Raw genomic sequence first — 15,879 nt, 5'->3', positions numbered from 1 at the left:
GTATGATGCATGGTTTGTTGGAGGCGCATTCAACATCAAAGTGGAATGGCATTAGAGTGAAGCAGCGGAATGTCATATGGCTCAATGGTATTGAATTCCATTTTTTAAATGCAATATCAGTCAACTGTGTAATAACACCACTCGACTCCTCCGACGTTGCTTCCACAGAGTTGTAGAAATCTGATTTGTCTGCCTCCATAAGCATAGTGCTCGACCTCCATTGACTGCGTTACCACTGCCATACATAGCCCCAACACTCAGCCTCCATACTCGTGTAGTTTTTGTCTCATTATTTATTGTTGTAGCGCATAGGTTATGGACTCTGTAAGTTTCATTTTGTTGGGTTTGGTTTATGCCTTTTTTGCAGTTATGGGCGATGAATTTTTGATTGGGGTATTGATTTAATGCTTGGAGCGTTCCTTTGGAAGTCAATATTTTCCAAGGATCAGTTGTATGCATTTTTCTGTCTCCACAACTTGTTGTAGATCATGGATTTTGAAGTGGGCTTAATTAGATTCTATGATAGCGGTAGAACAATACCTTTAGAGCTAGTATTTGCCTGTCACGTGAGCCTTTTTTTCTGCAATAATTATTCCGGACCAACGCCTTGAATCAAATTGTAGGACATGAATTTTGTCTTGGATCTTAACCACACATTAATGGTATATAAAATTGGTATATACCCCGCCATACCGCTTCAAATACCATCAAATATACCTCTGCCATATATATATCAGAATTAGATTTTTTTACCATCAGGAGTAAAATTTTGTAGCAGAAGTATATTCTTTTTACAGTACACAGATTTTTTAAAATTCATTCATTGATATCTATTGTGGTAGTGGTTCTCACTGACAAGGAGAACTATCTAGAATGGTCATGGAAAATCAAACAAACTCTCATTTTTAATGAGCTATGGAAAGGAGTGTGTGTTGGAGATGGAAACAAAGAGCCAGGACAACCTACCTTAGACAAGGAATTCACCATTTGGAAAAATAAGAACAAAAAGGCTTATGCATTAATTGCAGCATCAGTAAATGAAGAGGTAAGTCGCCATATTTTTCCATTTTCAAATGCTTTCGAAGCCTTACAAAAATTGAAGGAACTCTATGACTCGCACTCTACACTTGAAGTTGTTCAACTCATGATTAAATTGTTCATCCTTGAATTACAAAATGATGATCCTCTTTCTCTTGCATCATAAGTAAAATCTATTATGCATGATATCAAAGTCACTAATGTTGAACTGGACATTCCTCTGATAGCTTTTCTCAAGGCACTTTATCCCACTTACTCAAATTATCTTGAGTCATTGCAAGCAAATGGAAACCTCAAAGATATTACCTTTGACTCCCTTGTGAAAAAATTTGTTGAAAGAGAGAAAGCTTTTTGGAAGAAGACAACCCCTCAGTCTTCTGAAGAGGCTATGTGTCTTGCACATAGAGAGAAGAATCTTGCTCAAGATTCTTCCAGAGGAAGAGGTGGTCGAAGAGGAAGAGGAAGAAATTTTAGAGGCAGGGGGGGCAGACACTCTCAAGGAGAAAAGTCAGATTTGCATTGCATACGTTGCAAAAGAGATGGATCACATGATGCATCCACATGCAAGTTGCCTTGGGACAGAATTGAGCAGGAAAGAAACCAACCCAAAGGTAAAACTAATGACAAAGAGAAAGGTAAAGCACCTAAATTCGCTCACTATGTTGTGGCACACTGTAATATCGGAGTAAATGAAGACTTATTTAATGCTTCACTTGCTTCGTGGAAAAGTGATTGGTTTCTTGATTCAAGAGAAATTTTCCACATGACTTTTAGAAGAGATTTTATTGAAGAATTTACTGACAATATTGATGGAGCAGTATACTTTGCAGACAAATCGAAACTCAAGCCATAAGGGCTTGACACAATCAGGATTAAATTGCTTGGTCTTCCAGACTTTCTTCTGTATCATGTTTTATATCTCCCACAGCTAAGGAGAAACTTGCTTTCCTTGGTCCACATCCACTAGCAAGGAAACTCCATTAATATGTTTGATGGCAAGGTTGAGGTGAGAAAAGCATCAGACCACTAACTTGTCATGATAGGGATAGAAGAAGAAAGGCTTCTCAAGCTGCAGGGTACCTCTGCTCGTGCACATATTTTCTCATACAATTCTCATTATGAAGAAGGTACATTTCCATCAAGTTTATTATGGCATGCTAGATTTGGACACTTAAATTATGATAGCCTCCACTTGTTGAAGAAAAATGGTGTTACTTGTTTGCATACAATTCCTAGGAAACTTAAGCAATGTGATTCTTGCATTCTAGGAAAGCATAACAAACAATATTTTCATGATTCACATTCCAGAGCACATAGAAAACTTGAACTCATTCATTCAGATTTATGTGGTCCAATGCCTATTCCTTTTGCAAATGGAAATAAATATATGATGACATTTATTGATGACTACACTAGAATGTGTTGGGTTTATTTATTGAAGAATAAATCTGATGCTTTTCAAACATTCAAGAACTTTCTGACATGGATTGAAAATGATGCACAATCTCATATTGGCTCTATTCGCACTGATAATGGAAAAGAATACACTTCAAATGAATTTGAAAACTATATTCGCCAAAATGGGATCAAACATCAAACAACTGTGCCTTATAATCCCAACAGAATGAAGTAGATGAAAGAATGAACATGACAATCTTAGTTATGGTGCGCTCCATGATGTTTTTCAAAAATGTAAAATTGATGTTTTGGGCTGATGCAGTTCTATGTGCTATATATGTAAAGAATAGATGTCCATCTAATGCTATTAGAAACAAGACTCCTTATGAAATGTGGTATGGACACATTCCTTCGGTAAATCATCTCAGGGTCTTTGGTTCCATATGTTATGCCTTGATACCAAAGGTACATAGAAACAAACTTGGTGCAAGGAGTCTTAAGTGTATCTTCCTGGGGTATTCAAACACCTCCAAAGCATACCGTCTCTATGATGAAGTCAATAAAAAAGTTTGCTGTATCCAGAGATGTAATCTTTCTTGAATCATCTAAAGCTGACAATGTTTTTGAGTGGCAACTTGATCGCTTAGATAGATTCGCAAATGCAAAATCATTTCAAGAATTTGATACTCAGATTCTACATCTTGAAGGGGGAATTCCTATACTGGATAAACTTGTGGAATCATCTTCTAAAGCACTCTCTCCCCTGCATGAAACTCCAACAATGAATGATACTTTGAGTGATGTGATTGACAGAATTGGGAGACTCAATCTTGATCAGTCCCAACTCAATCAACTCAGCAACCTAGACCATCTCAGAAAAGTCCCCCAAAGTGGCTGACAAAGACACTTGAAAGTGTTCATCCAGATGAGGTTGGAAAGACATGAACTAGAAATTCAACCCGACAAAATGGAGGTGATGTAGATGACTCTGATTCACCTGTTGATATGGATGTTTCTTATGATTCTGAATTGAATTTGTCTACAGATTTTGTATCAAATTCCTTCAAAGAAGCTGCTTCTCATGATGAATGGAAAGAAAAAGGAGTATGATGCCTTGATAAAGAGTGACACTTGGAAGCTGGTTGATCCTCCATTGGGAACCAAACCAATTGGCTGCAAGTGGGTCTACAAGAACAAGTATAAAGTTGATGGCTCACTTAAGAAGCACAAAGGTAGGCTTGTGGCAAAAGGTTTTGTACATAAGGAAGGGGTCGATTATGAGGAGACTTTTGCCCCCACAACAAAATGGGCTACCATCCGGACACTCTTTGCCCTAGCAGCTCATAACAGTTGGAAAGTCCATCAAATGGATGTAAAAACTGCTTTTTTGAATGGATATCTAAAAGAGAATGTTTTTATGTACCAGCCTGAAGGATTTGCTGTGAAAGGACATGAACATAAAGTATGCAAACTTGTGAAATCCTTGTATGGCATCAAACAAGAACCACAAGCATGGTATGAAAAATTAATTGAGCATCTTCTGAAACTCAATTTCGAACATTATGATCTTGATGATGCAAATTTGTTTGTCAAGAAAGTTGGCAAAACAGTTGTATATCTTGTGGTATATGTAGAGGATATTTTGATGACAAGGAACAATGAGAGCTACATTGCATCCATAAAGAAGGAATTGAGGAAAGGTTTCTAAATGAATGATTTGGGCTATGTTCATTACTATCTTGGTATTGAAGTAACTCAACATCCGAGTTCCATATTCCTTTCTCAAAAGAAGTATATTGGAGATATATTGAACAGGTTTGGCATGGCTAAATGCAATCCTATGACTACTCCAGTGGAACAAAAATTAAAGCTCACATCCATTGAAGGAAAATAATTTGAGGACGCAACAAAGTATAGATATCTTGTAGGAAGTCTCAACTACCTGACTACTACCAGACCACACATTTCGTTTGTTGTTGGAATCCTCTCTAGGTTTATGCAAAAGCCTTGTGAGGGACATTGGTCTGCTGCAAAAAGAGTTCTAAAGTACTTGAAGGGAACTCAAGACTTTGGACTCAAGTATACACAGGTGGGCGACTTCAGCTTGATTGGATACTTTGATTCAGACTTCAATGGAGACAAAAAAATTGGGGTATCTACTTCGGGTTATGCTATGAGTCTTGGATCATGAGCTGTCTCCTCGAGATCACGCAAACAATAAGTTCTAGCAGGTTCCACAACAGAGGTAGAATATGTGACAACAGCTGAGGAAACAAAAGAAACTGTGTGGCTCAAGAAAATTCTGGAAGATTTGCAGGTAAAACAAGTACATTTGACTCCACTCTTGATTGAAAATACCTTGGAAATAAAGTTGGCCAAGAACCCAAAGTTCCATGATCGAACAAAGCACATCAATACACAATATCATCTGATTCGACATCATGTTGAGGCCAAAACAATCCATATTCGCCATTGTTCCACTAATGAGCAGATTGCAGACATCTTCGACAATGCACTTGGAAGAGAAAAGCTTGAAAGATCCAGAACAATGCTTGGACTCACCAACGTCCCTTCAGATAAAGGGGGGAATGTTGACACCTTATCATAGGGATTGGGTGAACAACTATAAATAGTGTAAATAAATAATAGAGAAAATGGAGAGTCACCGGGAGATGAAACTCAACAGTCACTCCCTCATGTATATAATAATGAACAACCTAAATGAATAACAAAATCTCATTTTGAGGAGTTACCTCCTGGCCTGACAAATTTATATGGTTGGCCACATTGTATAGCCTTGGATTTGAGCAACAAATATTGTTGAAGTAGAAATAACACATAATTTCATGTTGGATATCTACATGCTAAGGCATCTGAGTAAATAGAACAATTTTCATCTCGTTGTTCTATGATCTTACAAATACACTCCTTCAAGGCCTGCGTTTTCTTTTTGGCTGCTCTTAACTTTGCATGTGTTTCATCCTTTATCATGGTTAGTGCCTAAAATAGTTGGAGTATTTTTTGATATTCCCTCTGAGGCACTACATCCCTTCGATATCTAGCTACGGTCTCTTTATCTTCTACCATGGTTTTATTCAACACCTTTATTGTGGCATCTACAATCAACAACGTATAAGGAGGTACAACATTTGTTTGTGCTCCTTTCTCAATAAAATGGGTACAATATTAGTTTGAGTCTAAGATTCAGTAAAAATAAGCGGAGGATCAATCTGAACCTTTTCTTTAATAAAGACAGATGAAAAATCAGTTTGGGTTCCTGCTTCAGTAGAAACAAGGACAAAAATCAGTCTGGACACCTGCTTCAATGGATAAAGGTACAAAATCAGTCTAAGTTTCAACTCATCTAGGTGGATATTGGTGGCCACTCTCCTATTCCACCTAGACCTCCATCCAATTTCATCAATTTCCTTGATTATAGCAGCATTTAATATTTTTATTATTTTTCGGGCGCTGAACTTCCAGGCTTGTTTTGACCCCCTAAACAATGTTTTTTTGAGGACCACATTAGCCCTGTTGCCGTAGGCATGAGATGACTATGGTCCTACTGCAAATCTTGCAGTACTTGGAGAGATATTTCCAACGCGGTATCATAGGCACCAAACGAAGATCTTATGACCACGTTACAACCCTGGGAAGTTGGATGCCCAACTAACCCCAACAGGGCCCACAAACTCTTGGTGTTCCATCTCCTGGGGTTAGGGTTTTGGTTGTTTAGGGTTTCCATTTATTTTTCAATATTAAAATGGCCCTTGAGACTCATTTTAACACAATTTAGAGCCATGTAGCTGCCACATCTATTCTTAGAGATAAGCTACCATTGTCTGAGCTAGTTTATTTCCATTATGCTTGTAACCATCTTCCAATTCTTTGATATTAATGAAATTGAATTTTTATTTTTGCTGCATTTCTATGTTTATGTTTATATCTATATTCTGTTGCATTCTTGCGTAAGTCTGGATCAGTGGTATCAAAGAAATTTGATCTTTCTCTATTTTTCTTTGCATGTCCCCAACAAGGTCAGGGTATAAGGATTTAAGGCTCCAACTGGTTGAACCTTTGCAAGACCAACCTCACAAACCCACAAGGCCTCCCATGGTGGAAGAAAAGAAGGTGAGGGAGCAGGAGATCCTTTCAAAATATTGCTCGAGGAAGCCCTCGAGAGACAAAGGAATGTGATGATGTATAAATTTTCCCACATCCTTTGGCGACTACCCACATGCGACACATATTCATCCGGAAACCACTCTGGAGGCACCATTCATTTTAAGGTACAATCCAACTTTGAAATTCCCATATTTGAAGGCTAGATAGATGAAAATGCTGTAGATAGATGGTTAAATATGTTGGAAGGATATTTTTTGGTTCACGACTTTTCCAATTAGGAAAATATTACTTTTTCACTCCTCAAAGCCACCCCCCAAGTCAAGAACTGGTGGGGAACCTACTATGAATAGAAGGACGAGAGGGAACCCTCACCATTTTCAGCCACACACACTTGGAATTATTTCCAAGACACCATTAAGGAACAATATTACCTGTTCAGGAGCTATGAAGATAAATACATAAATTGGACCGCGCTGTGGTAGGGAAGGGACCAAGACGTGTTAGAGTTCACAAATATTTTTCATACCCTTCATACGAAGTTGTGTATCAAGGATTTTGAGTAGAATTTGGTACTTAAGTACCATGAATTTATACACAAATACATCTAAAATGAGATGGATTTCTTGGACATCTCCTCACTTGGCGTTGCCTATCGATACACTATCAAAATTGAGCAGAAATTTAAATAGAATAAGTGATACTTGGATATACAAATTCAAAGCAAGGGAAAGGCGCCCCCAAACTGCAGAACAAAGCACAAAGCAAAGGATGGGTGACCTAGGTGTTATCACTCTGTAATTTCTGAGGTTGTGAAAGAAACCACAGAGGTAACGACAAAACCACTTTGGAGCTTAGGATCTAGCCTTCCTAAACTCAGAGAGGGATCTCTCTGTCAGATTTAACTTTGTTGTATTTGTAATTATAGGCAAGTTATGAGAGTTAAAAGTTTGATTTTAAAATTGGTTTGGTTGATTAAATTCCTGAAACTTCCATTGGGATATGGAGTCTACAAACTTAACGTGGATCTGTCTCATATTTTCAAAGGAGTTTCACAGGGAAAGGTAGCTGAACTAACTGGCTCTTTTAGATTTAAATGAAATGTAATGGAAGAAGAGAAAAAAGTTCAATTAAGCAAAAGATAAATTAAGAATTATTTAACTTAATATCAGAGGAAAACATTTAAATTATCCACAACCATAATTAGAGTGTATCTTTCAACAAATTCTGTTTATCAACTTTCTGTAGAATAATTCAGATTTAAGAACACGTAAGTATGAAAAAAAAGAAATAAACACATAGATAGTGAGAGAAGCACTTCACCAAATAGTCCAGCACATGAAAGTTCAGAAGAATGTCCTTTTTATTACTGATCAACCCATCAAATGGAAAAAGTACAATAGCTTTCTGGAATGCAAAAATCAACCCTTAATACTTCAAAAAGAGAAGTATTTATAAGTTTATTTACAAAATATCCTGTCAAACCTGATCAAGATGTATTTTAGGAATTTCTAAAACCAATTCTATCTATTTGTTACAAAATATAGGAAAATTAAAACTGCTTAGATTAGTGGCCCTAGCTTTGTGGAACTGCTGAATATCCGACCCTTGAATTTCTGCTGTGCTGTTGGGCCTGTGTTGAAAATTTAAATCATCTTATCACTCCAGTAACTAAAACAATTTATCCCAACATTGTTCACTAGGAATAGACATCTTGAGTAACTTTCTGTAGACCTCATCCACTTCAGTATATTTGGAAAAAGTTGGCTTGGAAATAAAGATGTGCTTGATTTCATACTGGATGTCTAAATCATATGTCAGTGCTTCTAAAAATGCTTTCCTTGTTATGCTGCCTTTCACTCCTACAAACTTAGTATTGTCTTTAGCAATGGTCATCAATTTCTGGCTATAATCTGGCCATGTGCTGAGCTTGTCATTTATCACTAGTAAACTGGGAAGTCCCTTTTTGTAGAGGACTTCCAATTTGCTGAAGAACCTCTATACACCTATGTCTAGAACTTGACATTTTTCTTCCAACTGCCTGATTAAGTTTCTTTTGGTCAGCACCTTTTTTACCTCTAGTATTGTCTCAGTCCTGTCCTCAATCTCTAGTTCTTCTAGCTCCTACTTGTTTTTGGAATTTAGGAACTTAATGAGCTCTGTAGCTTCACTTGGTTTATCGCCTAGCTGTTCTTTGATCTATTCAATAACTTCACTAGTTTTCTCAATTAATTCCTTCTGAAAAATATGATATGTATAGATGGTCATATTTCTATCATGGCTTCATTTCTCCTTTTCTAGATGTTCTCCTTGACCTGGGCTTGGGTATTACCCATGTAAATTTCCTTCTCTATATGCTGCATTCTTTGGGTAAGTCTCTAGGATTTCTGCATCTCTGTTAGGAGAGAGTTTTCATATCTGGTATTCTATTCCAGTAGGACCTTTACAACCTCCTGCAACTTTTTGATTTCTTCTCCTAGTATTGACATATTTTCCATGGATTGGGCCACTTTGATAGAATCATCTGTAGTTCAAGTAGAGGGTGTTGTAGAGGCAGATGCTCCTACTATTGTAGCTGATGTAGAAATGCATGTTTGAAGTATTGATGCAAGAGGCATTGCATCAAGGGGTACCAAAGCAAGCTGAGAATTATGCTCTTTCTCCTTGATGAGTTTGTCCATTTCTACTTCCATTTCCTTTATCTGAGCATTCTGCTCCATGATGAGCATGCACATATTTTATTTCTGACTTTCAACTTCTCCCATATCCTTAGCTTGAGGGTATTTAGTGGCTGGTAGTTTTTTTTTTTTTCCTGAGAGAAGCAATGTCAACATTTTTCTTTTTGATGATTTCTTCCACTGGATTTATGTTTCTTGGATCATACCCTGCTTTGATAACTAGATATTCTAAGGATTTTATTCTATTATCCTTAGCCAAAGAAGAAATCTTCTCAAGTTTTAGCTATGATTGAATGTTACTTAAAGATACCTGCAATTTGGAAGCAGTTATTGCAGTCTGTGTGAATGTGGAGTAAACCATCTCTATATTTGCATATGCACGTCCATCTGGTCCAAAGGATAGACATCCTTTGCCTCAAACTCAAGTGTGATTTACTTGTAATATGCTGCTGATTATGGATCGGGGACCTATGCTTGCAAGAATGCCATATGTATTATCCCCTTTTCTGTGTCAAATGAGGACATGAGCCTATGATGAGTGGTGGAAGTTTGCTTCCAAAACTGTGTGTAGGTGTTGATCTCTTTGTACTTTCAAAATATTTAATTCTTTCTGCTTATGGACAATTTCTAATGCTGGAGTGTTTTATGGATTACCCTACGAAAATGATGAAGTTGGGGACCCTGTAGATATATCCTCTGAATGTGTCTGAAACAATAGGCCTTTCAGAACTATTGTAGATGGTCCTTGTTCTTCTTCTTGTTCTGCAAACCATGTTGTAGGATTCTTCTTGGCTTTCTTTGTGTAAATATTGAACTCCTTGGCTGAGACCTCTGTGACTGAAGGTGAGTCCTCTTCTCTTGGTATTTTCTCTGTCTTTTCATGAGGAACAAGAGTATGTGAAGTGGTCCTCTGCAGAAGTTGTTCCTCTGCCTCTTGTAAAGTGTTTTCTTCCCACTAAGATTGGTTCATATATTTTTCAATTTCTGGTCTCTGAGTATGCACATATGGTGTAGTCTTCTGCTCCATCCTAAGATTTGAAATTATTTGAAATGGGTCATATGACTAGGTAAAGATTAGGGGAAATTTCATCTGTTTTAGAATTTCATCTACTTCCTGCCCTGCTGTCCTGCTATTACAGATAAAAGGTCCAACTTGCATTTTTATCCTGAATTGGGATTTTTTCTTGGCTGCAACAAAATGGATTTCATCATAATTAATCATTTGCCTAATGTATTCCAAGGCAAAAATCCTCATTGGAAGGTATCTGGGTAGCTTATAGGGTGGAAATTCACACCCATATACTCTGATTTCGGTGTAATTTTGGTACAAGTACCAGTCACCTGTCTTTGCTTGCTCACTATGATGTAGGATCTTATGGATTTATTGAATGACCTTGGGTTCTATCTTTTTTTTTTTTTTTTTTTTAACAAAGTCGGGTACTTATGTATTATAAAACCAACATTACAGAGTTCCAATTACATACGGGAGATGTTTCTGAAGTCTGAGGATCAAAAGTGGGTTCGCAGACCCATATTCCTCGTTGCTTCTTTTGATTTAAACAGAAAGCAAAACAAAGGCGACTATATTGCCTAACATAGGAACCCCCTAACCAGCTAAATTTACAATGCATTCCTTATGGAAAATGTTGTGTGACTGAATCATCCGGATTCCTGACACTTGCCATGGTTGAAGCTTCCGCCTGGTAACTCTGGGTAAGGGAGCGGATGTGCTCCATAGCCGCCTCCAAGTGGCTGCATCTCTCTTTCAATGCTTCAATCTCATTCTTGCTTTTGTCCAATTTTTTGCGCTTTGAGTTCCTGTCTGCATGATAATCCTCTTGCAGCTCTTTCAGCTGCTTGGTCAGGCTGTTGATCATGATCGTGTGGGCCTTACACATGTTGCAGTCCCTGTTGTTGAAAATGTTGTCCAAAAAGTTACCGGGTTGTGCCTGATCCGCTGGAGGATTCTGCTGTTCAACCATTCTGTCAAACAGAGGATCGGAGCTTGAGGGCTGGGAAGACCTGTGAGGAATCGGGCCTATAGAGGGAGGAGAGGGGATGACACTGAGATGCTGACTCAGAAGATAGAGGAGCGACGTGCTTAGAGGGCCAAGAGTGAGCTTCGGGGATATGCCTAAGACACTGCTGCAGTCCAGAAACAAAGAAGTTAGCGAATATAAGCCAACATAGAATAAAACTATAGTTACCAAGAGCGCGCTGCAGAGCTCTATCTCCTGGTGGAGGAAGAGGCCGTCCACGGGCTGCCTTCTGATGCTGGAGTCGAAATGCTGATGCGGAGCTTTCCCCAGAGCAGTGCGATTCCTTGGAGCCCGACTGCAATATATAATATCATGGAGGATCCGCATATGCTTGGGTCGATTCCGAAAGGATCTACTCTTGGGAGAGGAGAGGTCAGATGATTTGATTTGGCTGCTGACAAGGAGTGTGCGAAGGAAAAAGACACTAACCCATACCCTGAGAATGGCTGCGTGGATCAGATAATGAATCCCAAAGAGATATGAATCTATGATTAGATTCAGGTCATGAGGGCGATTCGAATTTCGATGGTACCAGGTAGAGCAGAAAAGAGATTTGGGGAAGGGCCAAATACGGAGGGGATTATACCTGTGGTGACTAAGTTTCTTGGGAGAGGCGATGGGAGAGGCCCGCTTAGGGGATATCTTTCTCATAAACTGTGTCATTCTCCTTGACTTTACCTGTTTGCCTTCCTGTAGCCTTGTTCGCTTGTTCATCTGCTTCCACATTGTTTGCTCTGAGGATGTGTTTGAAGGTGACATCGCCAAGAGACCTGATATTTTCCATTATCCTTACTCTGATGTTGTTTAATGCTGTTTGTCTGAAGTCTTTCCCAGAGGTTAATGCTGCTATGATGATAGCAGAATCGCCAAGAATTAAAAGGTTTCTCAGGCCAAGTTTCCTGGCAATGGAGGTCCCAAGAAAGAGGTTGTATGCCTCTGCCTTATTGTTTGTCATGATGCCTAGTCCCCATTCAAAAGTAACTATGTTTCTCCCTTGACAGTCCTTGATAACTCCACCTGCTCCCGCTTGGCCCGGGTTGTTCTTTGAAGCCCCATCAAAGTGGAGGGTAGGGCGGTTTTGATTATGAATCCAGTTTTTAACTTCTTCCCTAGTCCCTCTTAGTTTCCAGTTCGTGTTCCTCTTCCCTGTATTTTCTTTCTTCTGAGTTCTCCTTCCACATTTGAATTTGCTGATCCACTCTTTGACTCTTGTATCCGTTGGTTCCAGTTCTGCCTGGTTAATGCCATTTGCCTCAATGGTCTCGGTGATAAGTGCCATCGTTTTGGCTAGAACGCTGGAGATGCTTGGCTTTTTGCTCTTAAAAATACACTTGTTTCTGGCAATCCATATTTGCCAGCAGAGATTGGCTGGGATGCTGATCCATATCCTTTTGACTAGACCCTTGCATTTGCCGGGATGAGGGTAGCTATTTCCCCATTGTTTCTGTAGGATAGTGATTTGGTTGGGAAGATCGCTGATGCTTAGGGGGTTAGTGATAAGATTCCAGCATGCTCTTGCAAAGTGGCAGTCTATAAAGAGGTGGTTAATACTTTCCTCTGCATCCTTACACATGCAGCAAATTGATGGGCCTTGAATGCCCTTCTTCCGGAGATTTTCAGCAGTAAGAATTTTACCATGCAGAAGGGTCCAATTAAAAAGCTTCACCTTTGGTATACACTCAGTTTTCCATATTGCTTTCTGGAGTGGCCAATTGTTAATTGCTGAGGCGTTTTGCAAAACTTTGTAGCCCTCTTGGACTGTGTAGTTACCCCCATTAGGGTCCCAAACAAATTTGTCTTCCTCCCTTCTGTTTGTGGGGGCAGAGCCTATAAGCGAATTCTTGAGCTCAACCCATAGGTTCTTAAGGTCATCAGGGAGGGGAAGAGGTCTCCAACCAATCCAGCAGTTCTGATCCCAAAGAGAGATGTCATAAAGAGTTTTGATCTTTGCCTCTGCCATCCATCTTTGCAGTGGCCTGTAGTTAATGATCGTTGCCCTTGCCTCCTTGCCCATTATCCTGTCCTCCCATATATTGATATCCTTGCCATTACCCGGAGCTCTTGATATGCATGAATTAAGTTGAGGAAGAGTCTTTTTGATCAGCTTCCAAACAGGGGTACAATGTCTTTCAATGATGTTTCCTGCAAGGATGTTGCTTTTGATCCCATTTAAGTACTTCCTCTTGATGACCTCTGTCCACCAGGTCCCTTTCTCATTGAGAATTCTCCAGACCAATTTATAACCCATTGCCATGTTTGCTAGTCTTGGTATCCTGATTCCGAGCCCTCCTTTTTCTAGGGGAAGAGTGACCTTGTCCCACTTCACCAAGCTGAACTTTTTTGTATCTTGCTTTCCTCCTTGCCACAAGAAACTTCTGATGATCAACTCCATGTGCTTGTGGATGCCTGCCGGGGCGAGTGTGGTAGCAAATTGATAGATTGGGAGGGCTGATAGTATGGCCTTTATGAGAATGGTTCTACCTGCCAAGTTTAGCCAATACACTCCCCAAATCTGAAGTTTCCCTCTCAATTTCTCGATTAGTTTTGCCCAGATCTCAGCTTTGATTGTTTCCTTGGCTAAGGGAAGCCCTAAGTACATGAAGTGGGTCCAATTCCCTTGGGCAGGGATTTCCATGATTATGGAGATTCTCTGGGTTATGTTTCTTGGGACATTCCAGGTGTATATCATACACTTGTTGTTGTTTAGTTTGCCTCCTGAAGCTTGTAGGAAGAGTTCCAGAATTTTTTTGAATCTTCGGGCCATGATGCTAGAGGCTCCCCCTATCAGCAGAGTGTCATCTGCAAAAAGGGAGTGATTGATTCCCTTAGATCCTCTAACTATATCCACCCCTGTAATTTCTTTTAATTTGCGCTTATTCTCCAAATGTAAGCTGAGGGTTTCAACCATAATAATGTAAAGAAAGGGTGACAACGGGCATCCCTGCCTCAATCCTCTTGAACTCTTGAAGGCAGTGCAGGGCCTTCCATTAATGAGTGGAGCTGTCCAATTGTGGGAAATGCATTCCATGACCCTGCTTGTAAAGGACTCTGAGATGCCAAATTTCAATAGGACTGCTTGAAGGAATGAGTGGTTTACCCGGTCGAAGGCGTTCGCCATGTCCAGCTTGATGATCATACCCCTCTCCTTCCTGGATAAACTGCTGTGAATTACCTCCTGGATGAGAATGACATTGTCCGTTATGTGTCGCCTAGGAACAAAACCTCCTTGATTCTCGGATATGAGGGAGGGAAGGATTTTTTTTAGCCTGTGCGCCAAGATTTTAGTGATGATTTTGTAGGAAACGTTACACAGGGAAATAGGGCGGAATCTATCAAAAGATTGGGGATTTGGTTCTTTGGGGATAAGAGCTAAATGAGAGGACTTAATGCTGCTGCCCAGTTTGCATTTTGTAAAGAAGTTTTTTGCCATTCTAATATAATCTTTCTTAATAACTTCCCAATGGGTTTTGTAAAAGGCCACTGTAAATCCATCAGGGCCTGGAGCCTTATCCAATGGCATGCTTTGGATAGTCCTTTCTATTTCCTCCTTCGTGATCTCCTTTTCTAATTCTGCGTTTTGTTCCTCTGAGATTTTGTTCTCTATTATATTTAGAAAATCCGGATTTTCTTTGTAATGGGGATCAGCAGATAGAAGATTTTGAAAGTGACGAGACGCTGCTTCCTTGATCTCCCCTTGCTCTGTTAGAACTCTGCCCTCCATTGCAATTTTCCCAATATTGTTCCCTGCTCTCCTCAGTTTGATACTGTTATGGAAGAAAGAGGTGTTCTTATCGCCTGATTTGAGCCAGAGGCACCTCGATTTTTGTCTTTGCTCTTCCTCTTTCGCTCGATTATGCTTATATAGTTCCATGTACAATTCGTTTTCTTTCCTTAAGTCTTCTTCTGTGTCTTGGCCCTTCTCTGTTTCTTGATTCCACTCCTCAAGTTTCATTTGGAGGTTGATTTTCCTTTTTCCTTCCTCTGTTGCGAAAGTTCTGGCCCATTGCTTGATGGCTGTCCGTAGAATTTTGATCTTTGTCTCCCATATATAGTGCGGGGAGCCCATAATTTCTGTTGCCCATTTCTCCTTTACCAGGTTCCTGAAGTCTTCACTGTTTTCCCACGCTCTGTTATATTTAAAGGGTATTGGTCCCATATTTTCTCCTTTAACCAGATGCAGTGCCACTGGTTTATGATCTGATATATATCCTTGTATTACTGTGCTTTGGATCCTAGAAAAGTTGGCCACAATTCTTTCTTGAACCAAAATACGGTCCAGCCTCTCTTTGATGTTGTTTTTACCAGTTCTCTTGTTTTACCATGTGAAGCGCCCGTTCTGAGGGGGAATATCCACGAGGCTGTGAGTTTGGATGATTTTTTCTAATGCATCCCTTGAGGGATCTGCAAAAAAATTTCCCCCCATCTTCTCTTCCGCATTTCTTATTAAGTTCAGGTCTCCTCCCAGGAAGATATTTTTGTCCTGAGCATTCATTAAATCCATGATGATTGACTCCCAGCAAGAGGCTTTTTCTCTATAGTGGGGGGGTGCTTAGACATTGTATATTGTGTATTCTTCAGTCTTTGATATGTTTTGCATATATGTT

The 15,879-nt window shown here is 39.5% G+C and overlaps 1 protein-coding gene across 1 annotated transcript; it reads right to left on the bottom strand.

Annotated features, from left to right (window-relative positions):
* Positions 1–11,906: 11,906 nt before the first annotated feature.
* Positions 11,907–15,431, bottom strand: LOC149146827 (uncharacterized). The gene has a single exon (XM_089441637.1). It carries the CDS (start codon positions 15,429–15,431, stop codon positions 11,907–11,909), a length of 3,525 nt encoding a protein of 1,174 aa, XP_089297763.1.
* Positions 15,432–15,879: the final 448 nt, after the last annotated feature.

This window comes from Pinus tabuliformis, chromosome 9, assembly GCF_031772625.1.
Source record: "Pinus tabuliformis cultivar Carrire ecotype Pingquan chromosome 9, CPIR1, whole genome shotgun sequence".
Lineage (NCBI taxonomy): Eukaryota > Viridiplantae > Streptophyta > Pinopsida > Pinales > Pinaceae > Pinus > Pinus tabuliformis.
Note: the sequence above shows the minus strand (reverse complement) of the source record. Positions and strands in the feature narration are given on the sequence as shown.

Excerpts from the sequence above, each read along its gene's own strand:
- LOC149146827 (XM_089441637.1), bottom strand. The coding sequence starts at position 15,431 with ATGGGACCAATACCCTTTAAATATAACAGAGCGTGGGAAAACAGTGAA.